The following is a 27,539-nucleotide window of genomic DNA, read 5'->3' as shown; positions in this document are numbered from 1 at the left end:
AGAGAATTTAGAACAAATTGTATTCAACGCAATATTTTATGTCAATATATCTGAAACAGTTAATTCATCTAAATTACCGTGTTAATATATATATATTTTTTTATTTATTCCAGCAATAGGTTTTCTATTTTGTTTTCATTTAACAACATTATCTATTTTTTTGTTAGTTTATTTAGGAGTATTTTATTAATTTTACCATCTAACTGATGTGTATTTGTTTGTTTTTTCCATATGTAAAGCCCTTTTTTGTATGCGTATCATTATAAATATTATTTTATTATTATAATTATTATTGTGTTATACAATTATTATCAGTTTTCTTTTTACTCTTGTTACCTTGTTGTTGAGATCATTGTGAAGTTTGTGTCTTTTTTTTCTTCTATTGCCTATAAATGATGCAGGTCGATATAAATGTATTTACAATTCAAATAATTCATTTACAAATCATTTCAAGTTATAAAATGTACAGCAATGTGTTCCTCAGTTGCACCACATGTCATTTTTTAACAAAAACAACATCATGAATAAGCATTACCCATGTTATAAACATAAAAAAACAACAACAGCAGCTATTTTTGACATGACATTCCCTTTGCAGGTGGATATTCCGAGCAGCCCCTGAACGCAGCAGGAACAGAGCGGTGGATGAGGGAGATTATCCTCCTTTACTGCGACTGTTAACCTGCTGTTAACACGGATCCTAACAGGAGGTGTTGGTTTGTGACACAACATGGGAAACGCCGACACCAAACTGCACTTCAGGAAAGCGGTGATACAGCTCACAACCAAAACACAGGTCAGTTATTTAAAAAGAAAAAACTAACGTCGCTTTTGTTTTAAATTCAGCTTGTGGAGATAAAGTTAGAGTGCCAGATGGTAGCCTTAACTGAAGCCTCAATGACACAAAGTGGAAGGGAAATCAAGTAAACACTTCAGTTAGTTTACAAATGAAGATGTCCTGACATAATATACATATATTTTGTGAAATATGGATATTCTCCTCTGTATTTGTTGCGTTTTAAGAGACTGACAACAGGCAGGTTGGCCCTATTGGTGTTCCGAGTCCTTCACCTGTCTTGTTTGTTTTGTGAAATTATCCTTAAATAACTTGAACATGTGACATGTGATTGTTAAATGTTGAATTTAATTAGTGTTCATGCAGGCAGCAAGTGTTTCCCTCGCAGGTGCATTTAAGGTGGAACTAACTAGATGAAGTTGATAAGGATCTACTACAGAGTACAGACTCTGCACTCAGGCCTGTTTTTAGTGTTCGACAATCGATTAATCGAGTTACCTTCAAGTAAAAGAAAAATACATCTGTGATAGTAGGCTTACATGTATTCGGTTTTTTGGACAAACCAAAGAATGTTGACATTTTCTGAATGTTTAGGACTAATCGATTAATCACTTACAATAAATAACCGACTGATTATTTGGTATTGAAAAGTATCCTTAGTTGGTTGCTTGTGTTTTTTGTGTCCTACATAATTATTCTCTTTATGTTAAATACAGAACCAATTATATGTAGAATGTAATGTCTGACTGTCATGTTTGAAAAGCAAACATTATCTACAGCTTTCATATAAATGTAGTGAAGTACAAGTACAATATTTATCTGAGAAGTATTTCGATAAAATGAATATAAAAGTAGAAGTAGCTTGAAATTGTACTTAAAACAGTACTCCCATAGACTTTATAGGGTTTAACACAACATAAAGTCAGAGACAAATAGGACAAAGGAACAGTAAACAAAAGGGATAAATACACTAAGGTTAATAAATAATAAAGGTTTTAAAATAAAAAGACACATATTCTGTTTTCTTCTGACTATAGCTGATTCGAGAAAACTGTATTCAATAATAGGTGCATAGTAATGAGCAGTACAACATGATGATTCTCCAGACTGAGATCATGATACACACACACAGAATGACTTTGTGTCCTCTCCTGCAGCCTGTAGAAGCCACAGACGATGCCTTCTGGGATCAGTTCTGGGCCGACACCTCCACCACGGTCCAGGATGTGTTCGCTCTGGTGCCGGCTGCAGAGATCAGAGCTGTGAGAGAGGAGTCTCCATCCAACCTGGCAACCCTCTGCTACAAGGTAACCGGCATTCATCAGGATGGGGAGGCGATGTAAATGATGGTGTTCAGTATGTATCCAGTCAGAGATGTCCTGGACTCAAATATACAAGCCATCTTCTGGAATTTTGAGACAATATGTTTTTATAGCATCTCAAAAATCAAGTTTCAATACATTTCCCTTCCTAACAAAAGTGTGTTGCCTAAGTGCAGCTATTCTTCTGTCAGAGTCACAGGAATGCTGCTGTTTGTTCACACACGTTACACACATCACTGTTTGTAAAGGTCAAAGGTTATTTTAGTAAAGCAGATGGGGTGTTCCTTGTAGACCTGGCTGACAAATAAAATGTTCAACAAAAGGAACAAAGAGACAGTAAGACAGGATAACATTTCCTACAGCAAGGAACAGTTGAACATTGAAATCTTTAATCCCTTAATGTCAAGTTTTCCTTTTAGAAGCTTTGTTGTTGTTATTCCACTCTGTACTCTATATTCTCTTTCAGTTTGATTAAGCTCACTATGAACTATTCATGATGTTTGAACTGAGTGAAATATTGAATCCCAAAACTCTGTGTTTCTCATGACCATCTTGTGAAACAGGGGTATTCCTGATGTCTTGTCACTTCCCAAAACATGTTGTATCTTTTCAAACATAGGAATATCTACTAGAATTTGACATAAATATCCGTGGGATTGAACAATGTTTGTCTGCATGGTGTTTTTAATGACTTCTCACCACCAATTGCTGCTGTCTTTGTTAACCAGAACCAACACATTAAATAAAATCTTCCTTTAGGGAAGATAGGTCTAGCAATGTCAGCTGTCTGCAAGGCTCACCATTATCACATCAATTTAAAATGAAGTCAAATTAACTTTGGAGATATGTGTATGACACCTGCTCAAGGTTGGGGGCACAGGATGGAGACAATATTGATGTTGAACACAGAATCTTACAAAAGAAATATATCGTAATTGAAATAATAAATGTATAGACGCCTGACTTTATAGTATTGTTTTAAGTTTTCTACATGTGCTTTTCTCCATCAGGCAGTGGAGAGGTTGGTGCAGGGGGCTGACTCCGGGTGCCCCTCAGAGAAAGAGCGTCAGATCGTCCTGAACTGCACCCGCCTGCTCACGCGCATCTTGCCCTACATCTTTGAGGACGCTGACTGGAGAGGCTTCTTCTGGTCCACCGTGCCCGGGGCCGGTCGAGCGGGGGTACGACTCACACTGACACTCAATCTGTTCCAGGAAGTAGTGCTGAGCAGAAACACTCTTGTTTCATTCTTGCACTTTCTGGTGTGTTTCCTGTTTGACGCTTAGTCTGCCTCCTGTCTGAGGACATGAAGAGGGGGAAGCTCCAGAACTGAAAGGTCTTCAGGCTGTTAACTGCATCATTAATGATTTCACATTGAAGCTTGTGAGAGATTCAGTCCTGGGAGGGGACTGTAATAGGAAAGTTATGCATTGAGGAAGCAATAATCAAACAAAAATCCCAAACCTGTGGGTTAAAAAGGTAAATGGACTACTTTTATATCGCCCTTTTCCAGTGTTCGCAGCTCCTCAAAATGCTTTTACATATTTTTGACTTTTTATTTATCAAGTCAGCAGTCATCCACATTCATACAGAGGCAGAGGCTGCCATTCAAGGTTCCACCTGCTCAGACAGACAGACAGACAGACAGACAGGCAGACAGGCAGACAGACAGACAGACAGACAGACAGACAGACAGACAGACAGACAGACAGACAGACAGACAGACAGACAGACAGACAGACAGACAGACAGACAGACAGACACTCACTCACTCACTCACTCACTCACTTTCACACACCTATGGCCAGGCCAATTTGGGGTTTAGAATCTTGCCCAAGGACACAGCAAGATGTTGACTGCAGGTGTTAGGGATCTAACCTCCGACCTTATGACTGGTGTATGACCTCTCTACCTCTACCAGTGCACTTGTGTATTATCAGTTGTCATACTGGTCAGGTTTTGGTCCAGAGTGTGTGGATGAAGCAAAGTTAAATATTACTAATTTAACAGCTGGCTAGTTAGCTATCTATCTAATTGCCATGTACTGTCATACTCCACTGGCTACTGAATGGTGTTCATGTTGAATGTTAAAGTTCCCTTAATAGCGCTCAGAGAATACCCATATAACGTGCTTTGCTCACAATAATTGCAGTCCCACGCTCGTGATGTGTTTCTGGATCGCAGTGTGATGCTTCACCACTGATCAGTTGGTGGCAAACACTCGCATTGTATGGGGAGAAGAAGAAGAAGAAGATGACGGCTCCCAAATAAACAGTTCATGTCTCAAAATTCACATAATTTTCAAATGTTTTACGAGAAAGGGAATGCTAAATCCAAGCAGTAGACATCTCCAGATCTTTGGGAGAATAACAAGCCTTGATGTTTTTATTGGTTGATTTAATTAACAAAAGAACAACGAATCAAAATTGTTCAACTTATTCTCAGAGGGAAATGTATAAATCTTCTGCTGCCTTGCCAAACCTGCAGTTGAACCTGAAGGAGAACAGCAGTCAGAGAAATCCTATCCCACTGCAGACAGTTTGCAGAGTTCAATCCGTCCGCAGCCCCTCAGCTTTACACACATCAGAGGATTTGAGATTAGCACGTATAATAATCCACAGTGGTTAGAAGTGATGGACAGAGCAGGATCTGTACAATGAGACGGTTGCTGCTGTCGACGTCAGTGTCTGAAACCCACCCCTCCCTCCCTCCCCCCTCATCTCTCCCTCACCTCCGCCTCATCTCTGCCTCCTGACGGCTGCTGGTTCTCTGGTTACCTGGTCGACCAGGGACCCACCATCCAAACACTGCCCATATTGTCTGTCCCCCCCCCCTATCCCTCCTCTTGGCCATGCAGTGGTTGAATTAAAAGGGATTGAATGTCCCTTAATTACAGTGTGGGACTGGAGTAAAGTGCAGAGCTGCAGCAGTTGGAACAGAATAATGGGTTGTTGGTAGTTGAATGAAATCAGTTTGTGGTTCTGTGGGGAGAAATTGCTATTGATTTGATATGTTGGGAACAAAAGTGAAACATTTAAATGTTATAGTAGGGGCGGTCACGATATCAGATTTTCCCCACATACATATTGTGGTCAAAGGAATTCACGATGACTATAATATCAATAGAACATTTAGAAAAAAAATTGTTTAATTGCTATCAGTCATATTCATTTTTAACTTGAGGGTTTGATAAGAATATTGATACCACTCTGAAGTCTGTATGATACATGATTTGAAGCTGTAGCAAGCAATCCATTAGTTTAGCTTAGCAGAAAGACTGTAAACACAGGGAGACTGCTAGCTTGGCTCTGTCAGAAGCTAACTAAAGCTATCTACAAACACCTCTCAAGCTTAAGTATTAACCAGGTAAAACTCATTTGTCAAATCTTTACACTAACATATGTTTTTTTTTTTTTGCAACAATTTATTGGGGATACGAAGTGACAAGGTATCTGTTTGCCTCCTTTAAGTCTTTGTGCTAGGCTAAGCTAACAGTTTTCTGAATGTGGCTAAGCTTTCAGATATGAGACTCATATCAATCTTTTCATCGAAACTCTCGAGATTACATATCTCTATGCATTGCATATATCTTATTACATGTTACTGTTAATACGGTTTATTTTGACTGAAATAGCAATATGAATGCAGGTTGTTTACTTGTTATTAGTAATTAAGTGTTGCTACTTTACTGTTGAGGAATGATCTTAAGTAATACTTTCTTGTTTAACCACAAATCACCACATTCTTAATGTGGTGTCTATAATAGCAACACTTCTTCTATCTCCTCTCTGTCTTCCAGCATTTGGATGAAGATGGTATTGATGATGAATCACGGCCGCTGGCTGAATCCCTGCTGCTGGCCATCTCTGACCTGCTCTTCTGTCTAGATTTCACCGCTCAGAGCCACAAGAAGAACAGCCCGGTGAGTGCACAGTACCCTTCTACATTACACAGCCACTCATGTGTGGCAGACGTTCAGCTGTGGCCTGATTATCCCTCAGTGCAGCTGGACGCAAACACCTGCCAATATTCAGAATCTAATCAAGGAGAACCAAAGCTTTGCATCGGGCTTGTTCATTATCCGTGAATGGCATTTCTGCAGAACATGTGTTGGTCTCAAAAGAACAATAGTCAACATTATGTGTCATTTTTATGTTCCAATCAATCCAATCCAATCCAACTTTATTTATATAGCACTTTAAAACCTCCAGACCAAAGTGCTACAGAGAGATACATCAAATATAAAATCACACAGCTCAGCTCACAAAACATAAAATAAATACATTTAAAATAAAAGATACAAACACAAAACAAACCAGAATAAATGTAACAATTGCAAAATAAAAAACATAAAAACAGCCATATAATAAAAACAATAGACCACTGAAAGCAAATAAAAGCAACAATCTACTTGTTTACGAATGCTAAGGAGAAAAGGTGAGTTTTAAGACAGGATTTAAAAACAGACAGTGTCAGCCTCTCTGATTAGCAAGGGCAAGTCGTTCCACAGTTTAGGGGCGGCAGCAGAGAAAGCAAGGTCCCCTCTGCTCTTAGTCTTAGTTTTTGGCACCCTCAGGAGCAACTGATCAGCTGACCTGAGAGTGTGAGTGGGCGTGTAGCTGTGTAACAGAGAGGTAGGGCGGGGGCCAGGCCATTGAGGGCTTTAAAAGTAAATAAAATACTTTTAAAATGAATCCTCGAATGAACGGGCAGCCAGTGGAGTGAAGATAAAATGGGGGAAATGTGCTCGTGTTTGTGTGTGCCAGTTAGTAGCCGTGCTGCTTCACCATCTGCAGGCGAGCAAGGGAGGATGCACTTATCCCAATATATAGTGCATTACAATAATCCAAGCGGGAGGTGACGAAGGCATGGATTACCGTTTCAAAAAGGTCACTATTTATAAAAGGCTTTATTTTGGCTAGCTGCCTGAGGTGGAAAAAGCTGTTTTTAACAACTGCCTTGATCTGGCTGTCCAGCTTGAGTTCAGGGTCCATCTTTATCCCAAGATTTGTGATGGTAGGCCTGGTGGAGTGGCCCAAGGATTCTAGGTCTATGGGAGTGGTCCGAGGGGCACCAAAAACCATAACTTCGGTTTTGTCATCATTTAATTTCAAAAAGTTGCATGACATCCAGGACTTAATGTCTTTAACAGTGGTTTAACTGAATATGAGTCGTTCTTTTTAAGTGGCACATATATTTGGAAATCGTCTGCATAGCAATGAAAAGTGATACCGTGCTTCCTAAGAATGGACCAGAGAGGAAGCAAATAGAGGGAGAATAACAGGGGGCCTAACACTGAGCCTTGTGGAACCCCGCAAAGGAGAGGAGCAGACGAGGACTCAGAGTCCCCAAGGCTGACGCAGAAAGTCCTACCAGTCAGATACGTCCTAAACCATTCGAGGGCTTTGCCCCTAATGCCCACCCACTGCTCCAAACGAGCTATCAGGATCTCATGGTCCACTGTATCAAAAGCGGCCGTTGGATCAAGGAGTAAAAGGATAATGCATTCTGTTGTTAAAAGGATATCAATAAAAACTCTTAAAAGAGCTGATTCCGTGCTGTGCAAGGTTTTAAAACCAGATTGGAAGACCTTAGCCGCGTTCACACTGCGGTACTTTTCCCACAAAGGTTCATTCGAACTTAGTTCATGCGAACTCTTTAGTTCGCATGAACTAAGTACAGATCGCGTTCACACCAGAAAAAGTCCCTGGGGGTAGATTAGGCAAATGAAGCCGCTGACGTCACTTCTTCTTCTTCTGCTTTGGGTTTACTGGCAGGCCGCAAACCACTTCACGGCGTATACTGCCGCCCAAAGTCCCCGGCCGGAAGTCCCCGGAGTTGGGGACTGGCTTCAGTAGAAGCTGCTGGGAGTCCCAGCAGCTTCTACTGAAGCCTTCCGAGTAAATCGCCAGAACGCCGACACCTCCTCATCTCCACCGCTCCCATGTTTTATTTTGTGTTGCCATAAGTTAGTCTCTCTGCGTTTCTGCGCTGGGCTAATGCTAATGCTAATAATGCTAATGCGAGGATAATAAAATGGCGGCTTCACAAAACTTTTTGGGAGTTTTACGGGGCGTGGTTTGCAATTCGCCCAGCCAATCAGGAATATAGCTCTTTTCTAAAAAAAGAGCCGCTCGAAAGTCCCTGCTCTCTAGCAGGGACTTTCGAGGGGGTAAAAAGGTTCGCATGAACTACTTTTAGTACCGGCTCTTTTTGGTGTGAACGCGATCATGAACTAAGTTCGCATGAACCTTTGTGGGAAAAGTACCGCAGTGTGAACGCGGCTCTTGAGTACCTTGTGCTCTTCCAGAAAAGTGAGAAGTTGACTGTATACAATCTTCTCTAGGATTTTGGACATAAAAGGCAATTTGGAAATGGCCCTAAAGTTTGCAAGAACTGTGGGATCCAGACTAGGTTTCTTAATAAATGCTTGTACAACTGCATGTTTCCAATTTTCCAGAACAACCCCTGTGAGCAGACTGCTGTTAAAAACGTCAAGAACAAAAGGTCCTACAGTGTGGAATACCTCTTTCAAAAATAGAGGAGGGACAGGGTCGATTGGAGAACCAGAGGGCTTTCTTTTGGAGACAATCTCCTGCACAGAGTCATGGGCTCCAAACGGTCAAAAACAGCAAAGCAGGGGGCAGAGACAGAGGTGTCATTTGATGGAGCAGTGATTTCAGTCCTAGTTGAAGTGACTTTATTAATAAAAAATTGAAGAAAATGTTCACAGACTGCAGGGGAGGTCTCCACACAGGTAGTTTGAGGGGCATTACGAACTGAATCTATTGTCTGAAACAGTACACAAGGTTTGTGATAGTTTAAAAGAATGATGTCAGATAAATATTTTCTTTTTGCCTCTTTCACAGTTGTGTGATAGAGACGCCAACACTGCCTCAGCATTTGAAAAGAGACTTGTAGTTGTCCTTATTCCATCTTCTTTCAGCTCTACGGCATTCACGTCGGGCAGCCCGAGTCGTGGCATTTAGCCAAGGCTCGGATTTAGTTTTGGGTTGCCTTGTTTTTAATGGAGCCACAGTAGCCATAGCAGCTTTACATGTGGAGTGAAACCATAAGCTAAGCTCCTCCGTAGTGTTAGACATAGGCTCATGGATAACATCATTTTCATGATTAAACACGGCCGAGAACTGACCAGCAGTGGAAGTGTTATGCCCCGGCCACACAAGGACGAAAACGGTCGTTTGCGTTACTGTTTGGTGTCATATAGACCGTTCGGCCACACGAGGACGACCGAATACGGCACTAAACGACTGCGGAAACGATAACGGGTCCCAAGGTGGATAGAACGGCATACGCAACGCTCTGGGGGGTCCAACGGCTCCGTGTGTACGCCCTATACGATCATTTTCTGATAATGATGAGGCAATAGCCCCGCCTCTCCCCACCTCTGCTGCTCACCCCCGCGTCAAAGTAAACTGCACACTGAATTCAGATTATTTATCTTTCTCTCGATATGGACATAAACACGAGTGAAGTCTAATCTGACAGGATGGAGACACCTCTCAAACTACCTAAACTAGTTATAAATATGTTTATTTTTACTGTCGGCCGGGTCACTCATTACTGGATCAGATGCTGCATGAAACAGACACTGACGCTGTCCGAAGAGAGGGAGGAAAAAGAGAGGCTCCGTGTATTTTATTATTATATTATATAGAGTCGTTATTCATTTGTTTTAAAGCTCAATAAATAACAAAGAAGACCTTTGACTGGCACTTTTATAATTTTGTCGGAAGATTTAAACTTTAATACACGTTGACTGGCGAAAAACTTAATGATATGAGATAGCCGGGCAGCAGCGTGCGGTTTGACAGTAGTACAGGCAAGTGTAACATCAAATAAAACAGGCATATGATCTGAGAAAACAGCGTCACATATCTCCAAGTTAAGAATAGGCAAACCATATGATAACACAATATCAAGTGTGTGTCCGCGTTCTTGCGTGGGGCCAGACACATACTGAACAAGACTAAAAGAGTCAACGAGGTTTAAAAATTCCTTTGCCATAGGTTTCTCAGGACAACACACATGCATTTTTAAATCCCCAGCAATAAGGACACGGTCATATGTCGGCAATCAGATCAATATCAATCTCATTTTTGACGTTTAACACAGAACCAGGGCTGCTGGATTATGGGAAAACTCTGATTATTTCGAAGACACTTAATTTTACTTTAAGCCCTTTATGATAATGAGATTCTAATTATTTAAGAACGATTACCAAAAAAAAATTAAACAAATTCATCAGTCTAGTGCAGAATACAAAACGTTTTTTGTTTTTTTTCTGCAAACAAGCTTGTGCTTTAGCATGCATAAACACATTGGTTGTATAGAAGTTAATGGTGATGATGACCTAGTTAAAAAGTAAGTGCAAGTATACTGAAAGCAGAAAAAGGGAAAACTCTGAACCTGTTCATTTGCTATGGTTTACCAATTTACAGAAAATTACTAAATGCAATTATTTCAATGATAATGCAAATGTAATATTATTTACAATATTAGAAAGTTTGCTCATTTTGCATCTTTATTCTCATTATCATTGAAAAATATGTTGAAATGATCACTTTTCGGTTTTCTTGAAGAGTTCTGTATCAAACAACTATGTTTTGTCAAGTCCGTATATGATTTGTCCACATCTCCACAATACTTCATAGTATATTCACACATTTCACAAATATAGCACTATTTCCGAATTGAGTATTCCACTAATCTTTAATGCAATTTCAATACAATAAAGATTCTGCATCGCATACTGTAGAGATGAAGCCCTAGCAAATACATTTAAATTGATATCAATGCTCCCATTTAACTTGCAAACAAGTATTCTCCAAGATTTGCAATGGTCCTTCAAGAGTCTTTCCACAGAAGGAGGAATACACCTTTCTTTATGTTAGCCCTTAAGCTACAACAATGTCAATGCCTTTATGTAAAAGGCTAGTCCCTGTTATTGAGCCCTGAGGCGGTACAGTCACTGTTCTTATCTCCACACAATCGTCAGTAGCTGGAGTTAATGAGTGACTCTCCCTGAGACAGAGGGGGGAGGAGTGGCCATGTTTGTCAACTGGGCTGAGGAGAGGAGGGTGGACACATCTTAATCGTGCTGAGCAAACATGTGTGGTGCTGGAGAGCATAGGAGGTGACAGGAAGTGTAAGCTCTGCTGCAGGTCTTAAAGGTACCCTATTATACGGTTTACCCTCAATATATTATAGTTCTCAGTTATATACAAAACATGTCTCTGAAGTGTTTGGTTCGGAATACCAAACAGATCATGCATTGCCTCTGTTTCAGCCCTGTTTAAAAAGTGCTGATTCTCTGTCTGTTACTTTAAATGAAAATAAGGAGTCTCTCCCCACGCATTGGCTGTGATGCGCGTGAGAACTGCTGCTCTCCATAACTCCTCCGTCACGGAACGTCTGCAGGCGAATGTTGCTCCGCCCCCTTTAAACAAAACATCTCTGTTGCGTTTTTACGGTTTATCACGAGTGGAAAAGCATTGAAAACAATGAATAAGAAAATAATGTACTGATTAGAAAAAGCCGTGAAATTAAGGGGGGAAAGCAGACGCCATCTGTTTGAAGAACAAAGCACCAAAGAAATTAGTAAACATTGATTATTATTATTATTATTATTATTATAAATTGATTATGTATCAAAACATTAATGAAAAGCACTCGAGAGCATGAAGCAATGTCATGATTGATATCAGGGCACATAAACGGGCACATATAAAGCCTTTGAGTTTCTTTAAAGTGTCTTGGTTTATAAAGACAATCTCGTTTTTTAGGCATTTTTAGTTTATTTATTAACAAGATAGATCTTGCACAGTCAGAAAAACTTCGCAGTGAATATCCATACACACATGCATCATATGTTTACTTTGCCGATGTAATAGCTTTTTAATCTTAAAAACGGTTTATTTGTCAAGTAAAGGATAATAAAGCTGGCGATGCAAAGAAACACACAAGGCGAAATTGCAAAGTATATTATATGTGTTGAAGAATAAAATCTTTTACCTTATCTTTCTATTGTACACAACTTACAACCAATCAGCTTTGTGCTAATGCTTCTATGATCCGTTTATTAATTACACAAAAGCTTTCCCAAAAAAGTATTTAGTCAGCCACCAATTGTGCAAGTTCTCCCACTTAAAAAGATGAGAGAGGCCTGTAATTGTCATCCTAGGTATACCTCAACTATGAGACAAAATGAGAAAAAAAAAATCCAGAAAATCACATTGTCTGATTTTTAAAGAGTTTATTTGCAAATTATGGTGGAAAATAAGTATTTGGTCAATAACAGAAGTTCATCTCAATACTTTGTTATATACCCTTTGTTGGCAATGACAGAGGTCAAACGTTTTCTGTAAGTCTTCACAAGGTTTTCACACACTGTTGCTGGTATTTTGGCCCATTCCTCCATGCAGATCTCCTCTAGAGCAGTGATGTTGTGGGGCTGTCGCTGGGCAACACGGACTTTCAACTCCCTCCAAAGATTTTCTATGGGGTTGAGATCTGGAGACTGGCTAGGCCACTCCAAGACCTTGAAATGCTTCTTACGAAGCCACTCCTTTGTTGCCCGGGCGGTGTGTTTGGGATCATTGTCATGCTGAAAGACCCAGCCACGTTTCATCTTCAATGCCCTTGCTGATGGAAGGAGGTTGTCACTCAAAATCTCACGATACATGGCACCATTCATTCTTTCCTTTACACGGATCAGTCGTCCTGGTCCCTCTGCAGAAAAACAGCCCCAAAGCATGATGTTTCCACCCCCATGTTTCACAGTAGGTATGGTGTTCTTTGGATGCAACTCAGCATTCTTTCTCTTCCAAACACGTCTAGTTGAGTTCTATTTTGGTTTCATCTGACCATATGACATTCTCCCAAGGTGTTACCTTGGTTGGTTATTGGCTAATGGTTACACAAGCCAAAACATCGTTATGACATCATCAAGTGGCCAAAATCTGATCAGCTCCTTTTCAGACAGGTTTTTATATAAATAGATCAGGACAAAAAGGGAAATAATCTTTTTATCTGAAACGTTCAGAATCTCTTTACACAGAGGGGACACATGTTGATGTATAAAATACATGGCAAAGTGGATTTTGCCTAATAGGTGACCTTTAACCTCTCCATGGTCGGAGCACTCTTCACACCTCTCAGTCAGCCGCCCTGAGGAAGCATTCAAAATGCCCAGCGGCTGTCGTCTGTTCCCACCTGCTTCTGTAACCTGTGGAGCATGCACACAGAAACCTGGCTTAGTTTTCACTTTCCAGTAAAGGTGTGGTGATTTCAAGGTGAAAAGAGTCAGTACACCACGGATTCAAATATATATTTTTGGTAGTGTTACATCTCATTCATAGTCATTTTGTGTCTCTTTCTGCATTTGTTTGAAGATATTTTTCTGTTGTTTTACTCATATTCTGTCACTTTTTGGGAAGTGTGCATCTCTTGGTAGTCATTTTGTTTCTCTTCATGATCTTTTTGAGTCTCCGTTTGGTTGTTCTGCATGTCATTGTAGTCATTTTCTCTCTTTTGTTAGTAGTTTGCATCACTTTTCTCTGTTTTTGCGTTTCTTTGTGGTCGTATTTCATCCCTGTTTTCATGTCTTTTCTTAGTATTTTTCTTTCTCTTTTAGGATGTTCTGCATGTCTTTGTTATCCCTTTTAGCATCTCTTTGTGGTTGTATTCTTTTAAATGTTGCATCTTTGCAGTTGTTTTCTCTTTTTGTAATAATTTTTACTCTTTTGGTAGTTTTTGTTCAATTTTGTTAATTGTTTTGTTGGTATGTCTGTTTTTTGTTTTATGTTAGCTTCTCCCCAGTTAAATACTGGATTCTTTTAATTCCTTCACTTGCCTCATCACCAGTGAATTTCCGTGTGGTATGGCAGGGTGCCCTTTGTTGTCAGTTTACTTATAGAGAACAACGGCAGCACCTTGTCACATCTATAAATGACACTGTAGTTATCGGTGCTGAGGTGGCACATGCTGATATTGTCAGCTTAGTCCTCTTGTAGATTCCCATGATGTAAAGTAGGTGTGAACACAGTCCCACTGTCTGTAGCTGTGAAATGTGGCCCTTTGCAAATATTGATGTAACCTGATATTGCTCTATGGCTCTGAATAAGAAGTGAGTCCACAGTTAAAAAATGCAGTTCAGTGTTTTTGGCTGAAAGCCTATTGTTTCCTGTTCTCCTTGTTGTAATTGAATGAAATCGAGCAGGTGCTTCCTTTTGTGTAGACTTCTCTTTAGGATATTGTGTGTGTTTGAGAGTCCAGACATCTCCTCAATTTCAAATATCTATTAATTCTAACAGAATTAGGTCATTTCACTTCCCAATGTTTATTATAACAGAGAGCCTACAGATATTTCCATCATTGAATATTCTCTTAATTCTGTTTTCCCAGAGTTTAAGGCAGTGTTTCTCCAAGTGGGGGGCGCGCAGAGACCAGAAGGAAAAATACTTATGACAACAACAAAAAAGTATTGATTCGAAAATAATATGCTACAGTACAAGTACGTCTGGGTCTCCGTGTTTCATTCAAGCTCGGAAAAAACACTCCTGGTGCTAGCTACGCTAACGGATATAAGGAGCTTTTTCAACAACAAGGTGGAGGAGAGTCCTCTCCTGTCAGACTGAGAGGCTCAGTTAACTAAAGGACTCTCTCAGTGTTTAGATGGTTAACTTTAGTCTAAGACTTAGACTAAACTAAACTTAGACTCTAAGTTATCTCAGTGGGTCATAAACGGTCTGGTCACGATTAATGTAAACAATTATTTCCGAGGCACACATTTTTATATGATCATTATAGGTATAAAAAAACAATAAATGAAAAACAGGTTTGAAATACTGTATGCCAGTAAAATAAGAATAAAGTTTAAAAGGGGAGTGATTTGTAAAATATCCATAAAGAAAAAGTAAATCTGTTAACAGTTCTGTTTCAAATGGGTGTTGAGAGATGTATCCATAGACTAGACATCCCTAGAGGATGTTAGGTCCACACACCACCTATAAAAATAGCGCTTTACCCCTGCTTACATCTATATGCCGTGAGCTGATTATCGAGCCTTCATTGTAACAGTCACGGGTGTACTGTGTGTGTGCGTGTGGGGAGTGTTGCAGTAGAAAATTCCACTGTAGCGCCCGGTGCATTAATGGGAAACCCTACATGTTTGAGCACTCTCTATGAAACGTTACACTACCCCACAGCACCCCAAAAAGACATCTCTGGCGCCGCCACTGAGCCAAACAGGCTCATTGCAGCCACTAATGCTGTGATAAGACACACTTTTTAGGCAAATATCAGCATTTTCTTTCTTTTAATATTTTCCAAAGTATTATAACTTATTGTTCTAGCAAAGGGATTGCACAATTGTATTATGTATTAAATACAACATTTGGAGCACACAGATTTATGGAGCATTGTTTTATTATCAATGTTCTAGCAAAGGGATTTTTTCTTTTTTTTTTAAAGGAATGCTCACGTTCATATTGGTGCGTTATAATAAATGTTAAGTTAGCCCATTATGTGACTATTTGTGTTGGGGGGGCCCGACTTTTTTTTTTCTCCAAAGGTTTAAGGTGATGCCTTCAAGTTCCTCCAAAAGTACATTTACAATAATAGAGAAGTTTGATCCGTAAAGAATGTTTGAAGTTCTGCTTATTGTTTTTATTTACTAGCCGATACATTCCGGGTATATTGTATGCCAATACTCAATATAAATGTTTCTATAATAAATACAATGACATAAATTAATAAGTTGATACAAATAGTGTGAGTGCTTCAAGGCTTGGTTATAATGACTTAAATTATAAATCAATTATCAAAATTGGAAATGGTATGGCAGCCTCCACAGTGGCAAAGCCCCGGGGGTGGATGAGATCCGCCCGGAAATGCTGAAGGCACTGGGTGTTGAGGGACTGTAATGGTTGACACGTCTCATTAACGTTGCGTGGAAGTCGGAAACAGTACCGAAGGAGTGGCAGACCGGGGTGGTGGTTCCCCTTTTTAAAAAGGGGGATCAGAGGGTGTGTACCAATTACAGAGGCATCACACTACTCAGCCTCCCCGGGAAAGTTTACTCCAAGGTACTTGAAAGGAGGGTCAGGCCGATTGTCGAACCTCAGATTGAGGAGGAACAATGCGGATTCCGTCCTGGTCGTGGAACGACGGATCAGCTTTTTACTCTCGCAAGGATCCCGGAGGGGGCCTGGGAGTACGCTTATCCGGTCTACATGTGTTTTGTAGACTTGGAGAAGGCGTATGACCGAGTTCCCAGGGAGTTACTGTGGGAGGTGCTGCGGGAGAATGGGGTGAGGGGGTCTCTACCCAGGGCCATCCAATCTCTGTACTCCCAAAGCGAGAGCTGTGTCCGGGTCCTCGGCAGTAAGTCGGACCCATTTCCGGTGAGGGTTGGCCTCCGCCAGGGCTGCGCTTTGTCACCAATCCTGTTTGTAATATACATGGATCGGATTTCAAGGTGTAGTCGTGGGGGAGGGGGTCTGCAGTTCGGTGGACTAAGGATTGCACCACTGCTTTTTGCAGATGATGTGGTTCTAATGGCTTCATCGGTCTGCGACCTTCAGCACTCACTGGATCGGTTCGCAACCGAGTGTGAAGCGGCTGGGATGAGGATCAGCACCTCCAAATCTGAGGCCATGGTTCTCAGCAGGAAACCGATGGACTGTCCACTCCAAGTAGGGAATGAGTCCTTACCCCAAGTGAAGGAGTTCAAGTATCTCGGGGTCTTGTTCTCGAGTGAGGAAACAATGGAGCGTGAGATGGGCCGGAGAATCGGAGCAGCGGGAGCGGTACTGCAGTCGCTTTACCGCACCGTTGTGACGAAAAGGGAGCTGAGCCAGAAGGCAAAGCTCTCTGTCTACCAGGCCATTTTCGTTCCTACCCTCACCTATGGTCATGAAGGATGGGTCATGACCGAAAGAACGAGATCGCGGACACAAGCGGCCGCGATGGGTTTTCTCCGCAGGGTGGCTGGTGTCTCCCTTAGGGATAAGGTGAGAAGTTCGGTCATCAGGGAGGGACTCGGAGTTGAGCTGCTCCTCCTTCGCGTCGAAAGGAGCCAGTTGAGGTGGTTCGGGCACCTAGTTAGGATGCCACCTGGGCGCCTCCCTAGGGAGGTGTTCCAGGCACGTCCAGCTGGGAAGAGACCAAGGGGTAGACCTAGGACCAGGTGGAGGGATTATATCTCTTCGCTGGCCTGGGAGCGCCTTGGGATCCCCCAGTCAGAGCTGGTTGATGTCGCCAGGGAAAAGGAAGTTGGGGCTCTCTGCTGGAACTGCTACCCCCGCGACCCGACCACGGATAAGCGGGAGAAGATGGATGGATGGCAGCCTAAATGAGAACATCAACAACATGTTTATGCCTTTGTCATTGTCAGGTTGTCCTTGACATGATGTTCATTATTGTTTGCTCTGCTCTCTGCTGCAGGACACAGCCGAGGACATTCGCTCCATAGACAGCTGCGAGTACATCTGGGAGGCCGGGGTGGGCTTCGCTCAGTCCCCTCCTCTGAACTACATCCACGACATCAACAGGTGAGACTGCATCCCAGCAGGGACTGTGGAGAACTTAGTTTTAGTTGTCTTGTTCATGTCAATTAAAAAGAAATGTGGTAGAAAGGTTTGCAATCAAAACCGTCCATAACAATTGGGTAACGTGTGTTTGTTATTTCACATATCAACACAACCAAGTCTGATGGCATGTTGCCTGAAGGTGGGACAACAGCGACATGATGAATTTAAATGGCCGTCACCCTGGATTCATTGTCCTCCAAATACATCGCTACCATCAGCCAATCTGAAAAATCCAGCTAAAACTTGTTACAAGAAATAACAGTCAAATAATACCAAAGATATGTTTGTGGTAGTTTATAATAAACCTGGTTGAAGGGGTTGTCTACCAGAGAGCACTGACAGGTCAGTTTTTCAAATCGGTCGGGCTATAGTATAAAAGCTTTCTGGTAAATGTTTAAATAACATTGATTTCTTTTGTTTTCTTGTCTGTTCAGGACAGAGCTGCTGAAGCTCCTCCTCACCTGTCTCTCTGAGGCCATGTACCTCCCCCCCTCCTCTGAGAGTAAGAACCCAAACCCCTGGGTGACCTTCTTCTGCTCCTCAGAAAACAGGTGACACAAACACACACATCCTCAACATGTGCATAAAGTGAGGCACCCTAAAATCATCTTTAGTGCAGCTTCTTCTAGAGAAAACATTGTTTTTGCAAATGTACTACTAAAGACAGTTGTTCATAGATTTACCTTTTTGGAACAATAATAACTGTAAATATATACTTTATACAGGAAATATTTTGTAAAATGTTGATACAAAAATCTGTCAAATAAATTGGCTGCAAACTGGGTTTTTCTTGGGCACATTGAATTGCCATTTTTAAATATATATCCATATATTTATGAATAGGAGTCATATCTACAAATAAGTATTGAACTCATAACAAATTAATACAAAAGAAACGCACATATATGCAGCGTTAAAAAAGTGAATGGAAGAGATTTAATACACTTTTTTCCAAATTGTTTAAAAATCCTGGCTTTGACTATTGATAAAAGTGTTTTATTTTTCTAAAAAGAATTGAACGCTTTTAAACTTAACTAAGATATGTCCACACAGGAGACATTTTAAGAGAAAAATAACAGTCAAAAACAGAGGACGATAAAAATAGAACTATGAAATTCCCCAGTGGGAAAAGCGTCCTTGAACATGTCTCACCCTCTGCTATGCATTACCCCACACTATGGGACATGTAGCCCCCTCTGAAGAGTCCCTTGCTCTGAACACACTGATAGCCCTCCATGCCCCTGACCGCCACCTGTCCTTCACTGCCCCCCCCCCCCCCCCCCCCCCAGACATGCCCTGCCTCTGTTCACCTCCCTGCTCAACGTGGTGTGTGCCTACGACCCCGTGGGCTACGGCATCCCTTACAACCACCTGCTGTTCTCCGACCACCGGGAGCAGCTGGTGGAGCAGGCGGTGCAGATCCTGATCGTCACCCTGGAGCACGAGGCCGGGTCGGCCACAGGCTCCGCCCTCCAGGCCCTGGACACCTCCGCAGCCCCCTCAGAGGTGGAGGAGCAGGAAGTGAGAGGGGGATCATTTTTATTAGAATAAAATGCAATTGTTTACTGATTCAGATTTTAAAATCATGTATTTGTTCTTTTTTCAGCCTGCTGGACCTGATAACCTCTTTGTGAATTATCTCTCCAGGATACACAGAGAAGAGGTACATTATGGACGTGCCAATCAGATTTCAGAATCAATAATGGCTTGATATGGCCAATACACTATCGTAGGAAAAATCATAATCTGCCCATTAGTCTAGTATGTCCAGTATTTTAAACTCAAATGACTTACATTTGCTTTATTATTATTTGTTTACATTTACATGTCTGTTACCTGATGCTTTTATCCAATGCGACTTAAATACTTTTTAATATCGTAGACATGCCTATAGGAGGAGCAATTTGGTGTTGAGTATCTTGCCCAAGGACACTTAAAGGTGGGGTATGTAATTTATTTCAGAAACACTTTTTGTTATATTCCATGGAATGCTCTTAACATCCCGATAGCAATGAATATATTAAATGCTTTGACAATAAATACATACAAAAAATGTCATCTGTGGAAGCCGTGGCGCTGTAAAAAGCACGACCAATCATCTGAGCCGGCCCGGCTAAAGTAACTGGATGGCCTACCTGCCTGTCAGCCTTCCATCTGTGCACTTATCTCGTGCCCTCATTGGTCATGTGCGCGTTCGTGTGTGTTGGAGGAGGGGCTCTGTGAGGAAGTGGCAGATTTTTTCCGGCTGTGTATTTTCAAATTCTAGCGCACTCGAGCCGGTTTCTCCAAAATTACCTACCCCACCTTTAAGTTTAATTTTGATTGTTTCCTTGGTGCTCAAACCTGCTGCTAAAAAGTTCAATGTGTGGAAAAGTTTTAAATAAAAGAAGCAGCAGTATTCCATAACTAAGTCACGGTGTGTGCTGTGGCAAGGCAAGTTAATTTATATAGCGCATTTCAACACAAGGTAATTCAAAGTACGTTACAAAAAACAATAAAAGCATTCAAATATAGTGCAACAAAAACACATCATATAGACTTTCAATCTTCCTGACCTTCCATGTCAGAGAACATTGGCTAGTCTTAACTCTTATCAGCTGTGGGTCGACAGTTCAGCACGTCTATGTTGTGGAGAAAATAATCTGACCCGAGGAGAGAGATATCCCCTACTTTGATGTTCCCTACAATAGAAATACAATGTTAGATCAGAGTATACAACATCTGAGCTTTGAATATATTTGAATAAATGTTATACCAATAGACAGGAATCTGATCAAATAATTCAAATGAAAGAGTAATATTCCACCGTCCAAAACTATTTAACATCCTACAATATCATCTAATTCTCTGTTCGTCAGGACTTAAGTTTTATCCTGAAGGGTCTGGGGCGGCTGATGAACAACCCTCTGGTGCAGACCTACCTGCCCCGCTCCACCAAGAAGATCCAGTTCCATCAGGAGCTGCTCATCCTCTTCTGGAAGTTCTGTGACTTCAACAAGGTGTGGAGCACGGTTTACCTGAATGATGCTAAAGCTACAAGATGGAGCAACCTTAGCAATGAACACCAAACATATAGTGGTGTCATTGAGGGCTGCACGATTTGGAAACAAATAAGTAATTGCTATAATTTTGACTGATATTGCAATATGCAATATGCAGGATTTATTTTAAGTTTGTAGAACACTGTTTTAATATCAAAGGGATTTCCGAGAGAGCCCTGTTTTAAATGAAAGCTCTGAAATTCATCATCACATTTAGTTCTCGATGTGAGGGAGTAAGATGGATGAATATGTAAACTCAGGTGTGTTTTAGAAATTCCTGTTCTTCGTGCTGAAGAGCAGCGACGTGTTGGACGTGCTGGTTCCCATCCTCTTCAGCCTGAATGATGCCAGAGCAGATCCGTGTGAGTCTCAGGGATTACTTATATTTGCACATGCATATTGAGATGAGTGGTAACTTTCATCGATGGTTGTTTTATACCCCTGAATAATCTGTACTTTTATACGCGTGTTTGCAGCTCGTGTGGGCCTCATGCACATCGGCGTGTTCATCCTGCTGCTGCTGAGCGGGGAGAGGAACTTCGGTGTGCGTCTGAACAAGCCGTTCACTCTGCACGTCCCCATGGACATCCCTATCTTCACAGGGACCCACGCAGACCTGCTCATTGTTGTAAGACATGTAATGTTAGAAGATAGTTTATATTCTTTATTTAAAAACACTTTAAACAGATGAGTTGTATACCAATTACATTCAAGTTACCTTGAATTTTTTTTTCATTAATGAAATTCTAAAACCAAAGAAATGATTTTTCAAATTAATTTATGAAAAGGTTTATACACAACATTTGTTTACAAAGTCTCACACAAATCATACTATATATTCCATGTGTCATTTCGACTCTTGTTTTTTATGTCATGTTTTTTTTCTAAAGGAGCTCTATAAATAAAGTTATTGGATTAATAATAGTAATAATATAACATTTATATATATTACTGCTGTTGTTTATAATAATAATAATAAATACTAAAAGTATGAGTAAAGTTCTGCTGTCTGTTCAACATTTTTTCTCTCTGTTTTATTATTATTATTATGTAATCACATTTTATTTGATTATTTTTAGATCTTCCACAAGATCACCACCAGTGGACACCAGCGTCTGCAGCCTCTGTTTGACTGCCTTCTTACAATCATAGTGAACAGTGAGCACCACAAAGGAATTGTCGCCCCCTAGTGGCTTGATCTCAGAACTGCAGAGAAATATTCTGTGTCATTTTGACATTTGTTTTGCCCTCTACAGTTTCACCTTATCTGAAGAGCCTGTCCATGGTGGCGGCCAACAAGCTGCTCCACCTCCTGGAGGCTTTCACCACCCCCTGGTTCCTCTTCTCCTCGCAAGACAACCACCACCTCGTCTTCTTCCTGCTCGAGGTCTTCAACAACATCATCCAGTATCAGTTTGATGGTGAGAAAATAGACAATATAGTGGCGGTTTGTTAAATATACCACGTTCCTAGGCCGCTTCGTCTGAAAGGATATCGGAAAAGTCCTGACTTGTGCCGTTAAAATTCTCAACATTTGTGAAAAACCCACTCACGGGTGACAGGTGAAACTTGAAAGTAAATATAGTATAGTATAGTAAAGTAAAACGGAAGCATATAAGGTGAACAAAGTAGGTCCAAGTACAAAGCCTTGCGGAACTCCGTGTCTAGCTTTTGTTTGCATGGAGGATTAAATTATCCATACAAACTGAGACCGTTAAAAATAGTTATATGTAGGACTTAAACCAGCTCCTTTTGTTTCTATATGTTTTCTGTCATGTTAACATCAACAAATCGCTCACAGGTAACTCCAACCTCGTGTATGCCATCATCCGGAAGCGTAATGTTTTCCACCAGCTGGCTAATCTGCCGTCCGACACGGCATCTATTCAGAGGGTTCTGCAGAAGAAGAAGAAGTCTGGGATCTCCAGGACAAACTCCGCAGAGGCAGAGTCCATAGGGAGGAGCAGACCTGCTGATTCTGTTGAGCCGGGAACACTGAAAGCCAGTTTAGTGGCTACTCCAGGTGAGAAAGGAGACAGTACAGTCATTTACAGAGGACACATTCCCAGTTGATTAACTTACATTAGAATATTACCTTTGTATTACAGCATCTGCAACATACATTGTTTTTACATATTAGTCATTTATGGGGAATTTGGATATCTCATTTTCGCCACATTGAAAAAAAAAAAAATGTCTCCATGTTTTTACAAATAATCATATCGGTCTTTAAATGATATATAAACGACCACTATTTTTTGTTATTTTTCGTTTCTTTGTATTCTTTTAGGGTTTCCTTGTTTTTTCCTTTTTCATATTCATTGTGAGTCTCTCTCTGTCTCTTTTGGTCATTATTATTATTCTTATTATTATTCTGGATCTCCATTGAAATCAGTTGTAACAGCTGTGAATTCAAGTTGTCAAATGTGCCCCATGAAGTTTTAAGAAACAATTCCGAGCCACCTTTCAAGCCTGTAAAGAGCTGAAGATTGTAATAATCAACTACCAATATTTATTTGAGTAATTCTCTTTTCCTCTGCAATTCAAAAAAAGAATGTTTTTATCCGTTAGGAATTGATAAGATAACGGCGAAGTCCCAGGTGAGTGTGGACGGCACCATGATCACCGTGCCTACCTCTGACTCTCCTGCTGACACCGGTGCTGTGGGCGGAGCCAGCGACACAGAGTCCAACTCGGAGAGAGACCACGAGGTACATCACACTTCACATCACTCTTACTGTTTGTCTTACTGCAGGTCAAGTTAAAGTCCTGTGCTTTTATGTTATAATCAGGCATACCATTCAGAGTCGGAAGCAGCGAGGAGTCGGTTATCAAGTGCATCATCATCATCAGCAGCCTGGAGCGCTAACACAGACTGGGTTAGTGGAAGGGTTTTCTACTTTTTACTATTCCTTCTGTTTGTATTTATTATATTCATCATGCTGCGTGTGTGTGTTCTCAGGTGTTGTCATGGAAAGCCAAACTTCCTCTACAGACCATCATGAGGCTGTTACAAGTACTGGTGCCTCAGGTGGAGAAGATTTGCATTGACAAGTAAGAATTGATACACATATTAATCTCAGAAGCTGACCTCTTTTTTGAAAGAGGGAAATGGCCACTTTAGTGCCAACTTTGTGAGCAAACTGCTTTCATTCTCCCAGGGAACTAGGGGTTTTGGATAAAACCTTTGCATGAACATTTTAATTGAATGATTAATCAATCATCAACATGTCTGTCAATTCACGAATGGATTATCTCCTTATTGTTGCATCTCTTATGATGAATGTTTAAGCAACCAGTTACCTATTTGCAGATCAAGCAGATACACAGCAACATAACCATCTTTGTGTACAACTGATTATTATAGGTCCAATATTTACAGTCTTTTAGCTTTGTTTTAGTTTCAACAAACTCCTAAGAGAAATACCTGCTTCTTCAGATGCTAAATTATCCACTTTCACCACTAGCTAGCTGCTATAGTTGTTGTGTGTGGTGTTGGTCAGGTAGTCTAAATAATGGGTTTATGTTGTTAGATGGTAAACCAAAGAAACGGGCTGAAAGACACCGACATGTACGGCTCTGAAAAACTGCAATACTGGTCCAAATCCTTTCATCACTGCAACCCCTTTCATATCACACCATGATTAGTGCAGTTTTAATGATTCAGATGAGTTAATATATATTGTTGTCATCATCAGGGGTTTGACAGACGAGTCAGAAATCCTGAAGTTCCTTCAGCACGGCACGCTGGTCGGCCTCCTGCCCGTCCCTCATCCCATCCTCATCAGGAAGTACCAGGCCAACGCCGGCACAGCCATGTGGTTCCGCACCTACATGTGGGGGGTCATCTACTTACGGTAAACACACATGAATATAAGCCTGTATGAAAGCGCTTTATTTGACGTGTGATATTTTGGGGCAATTCTACGGAGCCCCTGAGAGGCAAGTGAGAAAAACAAAATGTCTCTCTCCTGTGTTCAGTATGTACAAAGTGGGAGAGGGGAAACGGAGGCCAGGGTCATTTATCAAAGTTATTTATTTTTGATTTATGATAACCGGTTGGAAAAAACCCATTTTTTCTTTTGTCAGGATTACATGTTGGTTTTTGTGATACTGTTTGGCCACAAGAGGCTGATGTTCAATCATACTTTATTTTCTAAATAGGAATAAAAGTATCTATGTTTATTTCTACGTGAGCTTAAATATCTTTGCAAACTTTTATCACAAGCTACATAATTTGTATCAAAGTCACCGATATTTTTAAAGCAACCTGTAAGCTTATTCTGAAAAAAACGTTATTTTCCACCTGTTCTTCAGTCATGAACACAAAGAGAGACAAATCTATTTGACTTGTTTCTCTATCCTGATTTTTGTTACTACAGCAATGTGGATCCTCCCATCTGGTACGACACGGACATCCGGCTCTTTGAGATCCAGAGGATTTAGAGCAGCTGTTTAAGGTGTCCACTTTGTTCTCTTCACACACTCACCAACAACAGGATCTGCTGGTTTCCTCATACCTGAACTTTGCTCAGAGGAACCCTTCACACTCTCTGGTGCTATTTGAAACGAGCAGAGATCATCTTGTACTTCATTCCTGCCAACGTTCAGGTTTCAGATAAAAAGACAGAATGTTTTAATGTGTCAAAACATACTGTGCATCATATATAATCACTGTCATTAACATTGCCAAATCGTCATTAAATCTCACAAAATCAGGAAATGGGTTGAATTTGTTGTATTCACTGTTCCAGACTAGCAAAACTGTCTTCATAGAGCTTGGGGCACTTTCATGTTGAAACAGGAAAAGGACAAACAAAAACGATAGATGGTCACCTTGTGTAGTGAATCATGAGGCGTTTGTAAAACCTGTTTAGTTTGTTTGTGGAGTTATGGCAGGAAATTAGCTCCTTAGTGTGTGCCCAGATGGAAGGCTGACAGGCAGGTAGGCCATACAGTTATTTTAGCCGGGCCGGCTCAGATGATTGGTCGTGCTTTTTACAGTACCACAGCTTCCACAGGTGACATTTTTTTATGTATTTATTGTCAACGCATTTAATATATTCATTGCTATCGGGATGTTAAGAGCATTCCATGGAATATAACAAAAAGTGTTTCTGAAGTGAATCACCTACCCCACCTTTAAGCTTTTAAGGACTATTGTATAATGTATAATACAGTAGGATTGTTATTCACGTCGGTGGTAATGATGTTAGTTTACGCCAATCAGAATGCACCAAACTTAATGTGGTGTCGGTGTGTAGTTATGCTAAAACAATGTCGGACACCGTAATCTTCTCTGGTCCCCTCCCCAATCTGATCAATGATGACATGTATAGCCGCATGTCATCATTTCAGCGCTGGTTGTCTCGGTGGTGCCCAGCAAACAATGTGGGCTTCGTAAATAATTGGACAGCCTTCTGGGGAAAACCTGGTCTGATTAAGAGAGACGGCATTCATCCTACTTTGAAAGGTGCAGATCTCATTTCGGCAAACATTTCAGGGCTTTGTGGACTTAATCCATGACAAACTGGAGTTGAGACCAGGAGGCGGAGTCGCAGTCTTATACGCTTCTCTGCGCTCTCTCCTAGGCAGTCATCCATAGGAATCCCGAACCCAATAAAATAACCAATATTAGCGGTGTGTGTGTCTGCCCAAGGACAATTTAAGGTAAAACCTAATAGAGGTGTCATACATAATAACCTAATAAAAGTAAATGTAACAACTACTACAGTGCAACAAAACAGGAATATTAAATGTGGTCTCTTAAATATAAGATCTCTAGCATCTAAAGAAATATTGGTAAATGATTTAATATCAGATTATAATATTGATATATGCTGTCTCACTGAAACTTGGTTGAGACATGAAGAATATGTCAGCATAAATGAGGCCACTCCACCCAGCCATGTCAACACTCATATTGCTCGAGGCACGGGCCGAGGAGGTGGAGTTGCAGCAATCTTTGACTCAAGTTTACTTATCAATACTAAACCAAAATTAAATTATACCTCCTTTGAAAGCCTCGTTTTTAGTCTTACGCATCCGACCTGGAAAACTTTGCAGCCAATCTTATTTGTTACAGTGTATCGTGCACCAGGTCCTAATTCAGAATTCTTATCAGAATTCTCTGAGTTTTTATCAACTTTGGTTCTTAAAACAGATAAAGTAATTATCGTAGGTGAATTTAATATTTATGTTGACGATGATAAAAATAGCCTTACTGTTGCATTTAACTCTATATTAGATTCTGTTGGTTTCTGTCAGAGTGTAAATAAACCAACCCACTGCTATAATCACACTCTCGACCTTGTTCTGACTTATGGTATTGAAATTGAGCAACTATTAGTCGAACCGCATAATCCTGCTTTATCCGACCATTTCTTAGTAACTTTTGAAGTACTGTTACTAGACTACAAAGCATTAGTCAAAAGCTCTTGCAGCAGAAACCTATCTGTTAGTGCTATAGCCAAATTTAAGGAAGAGATTCCACCAATACTTAACTCGATGGCATGTCTGCATGTAAGGGAGGAAACTTATACAAAATGTACACCACCCCAAATTGATCATGTTGTTGATAGTGCTATAGATGCGCTGCGAATAAAATTAGACTCTGTTGCTCCTTTGAAAAATAAGAAAATAAAACAACATAGATTAGCTCCATGGCATAATGCCAAAACCCGCAAAATAAAGCAAAAGTCGAGACAACTTGAAAGGATATGGCGTTCCACTAAACTTGAAGAATCTCGTTTAATTTGGCATATTA

General features: G+C 40.7%; 1 protein-coding gene across 3 annotated transcripts; it reads left to right on the top strand.

Annotated features, from left to right (window-relative positions):
* The first annotated feature begins 624 nt into the window (after positions 1–624).
* Positions 625–25,571, top strand: hid1b (HID1 domain containing b). 3 transcript variants are annotated; one of them, XM_034107716.2, is made up of 19 exons: positions 625–796; positions 1,954–2,103; positions 3,129–3,299; positions 5,918–6,040; positions 17,587–17,693; positions 18,167–18,283; positions 19,022–19,253; positions 19,339–19,395; positions 20,591–20,731; positions 21,045–21,135; positions 21,250–21,401; positions 21,853–21,931; positions 22,030–22,194; positions 22,575–22,796; positions 23,345–23,484; positions 23,566–23,652; positions 23,736–23,827; positions 24,472–24,630; positions 25,156–25,571. In XM_034107716.2, exons 1-19 carry the CDS (start codon positions 731–733, stop codon positions 25,217–25,219), a joined length of 2,415 nt encoding a protein of 804 aa, XP_033963607.1. In that variant the 5' UTR covers positions 625–730; the 3' UTR covers positions 25,220–25,571. The 3 variants fall into 3 exon arrangements, with proteins under 3 accessions (XP_033963607.1, XP_033963606.1, XP_033963608.1); XM_034107715.2 differs by having other exon boundaries at positions 23,327–23,484; XM_034107717.2 differs by lacking the exons at positions 625–796; positions 1,954–2,103; positions 3,129–3,299 and adding an exon at positions 5,504–5,566 and having other exon boundaries at positions 23,327–23,484.
* Positions 25,572–27,539: the final 1,968 nt, after the last annotated feature.

Source organism: Pseudochaenichthys georgianus, chromosome 19 (assembly GCF_902827115.2).
Source record: "Pseudochaenichthys georgianus chromosome 19, fPseGeo1.2, whole genome shotgun sequence".
Lineage (NCBI taxonomy): Eukaryota > Metazoa > Chordata > Actinopteri > Perciformes > Channichthyidae > Pseudochaenichthys > Pseudochaenichthys georgianus.
The sequence above is the reverse complement of the archived record's forward strand: the minus strand, read 5'-3'. Positions and strand labels throughout refer to the sequence as shown.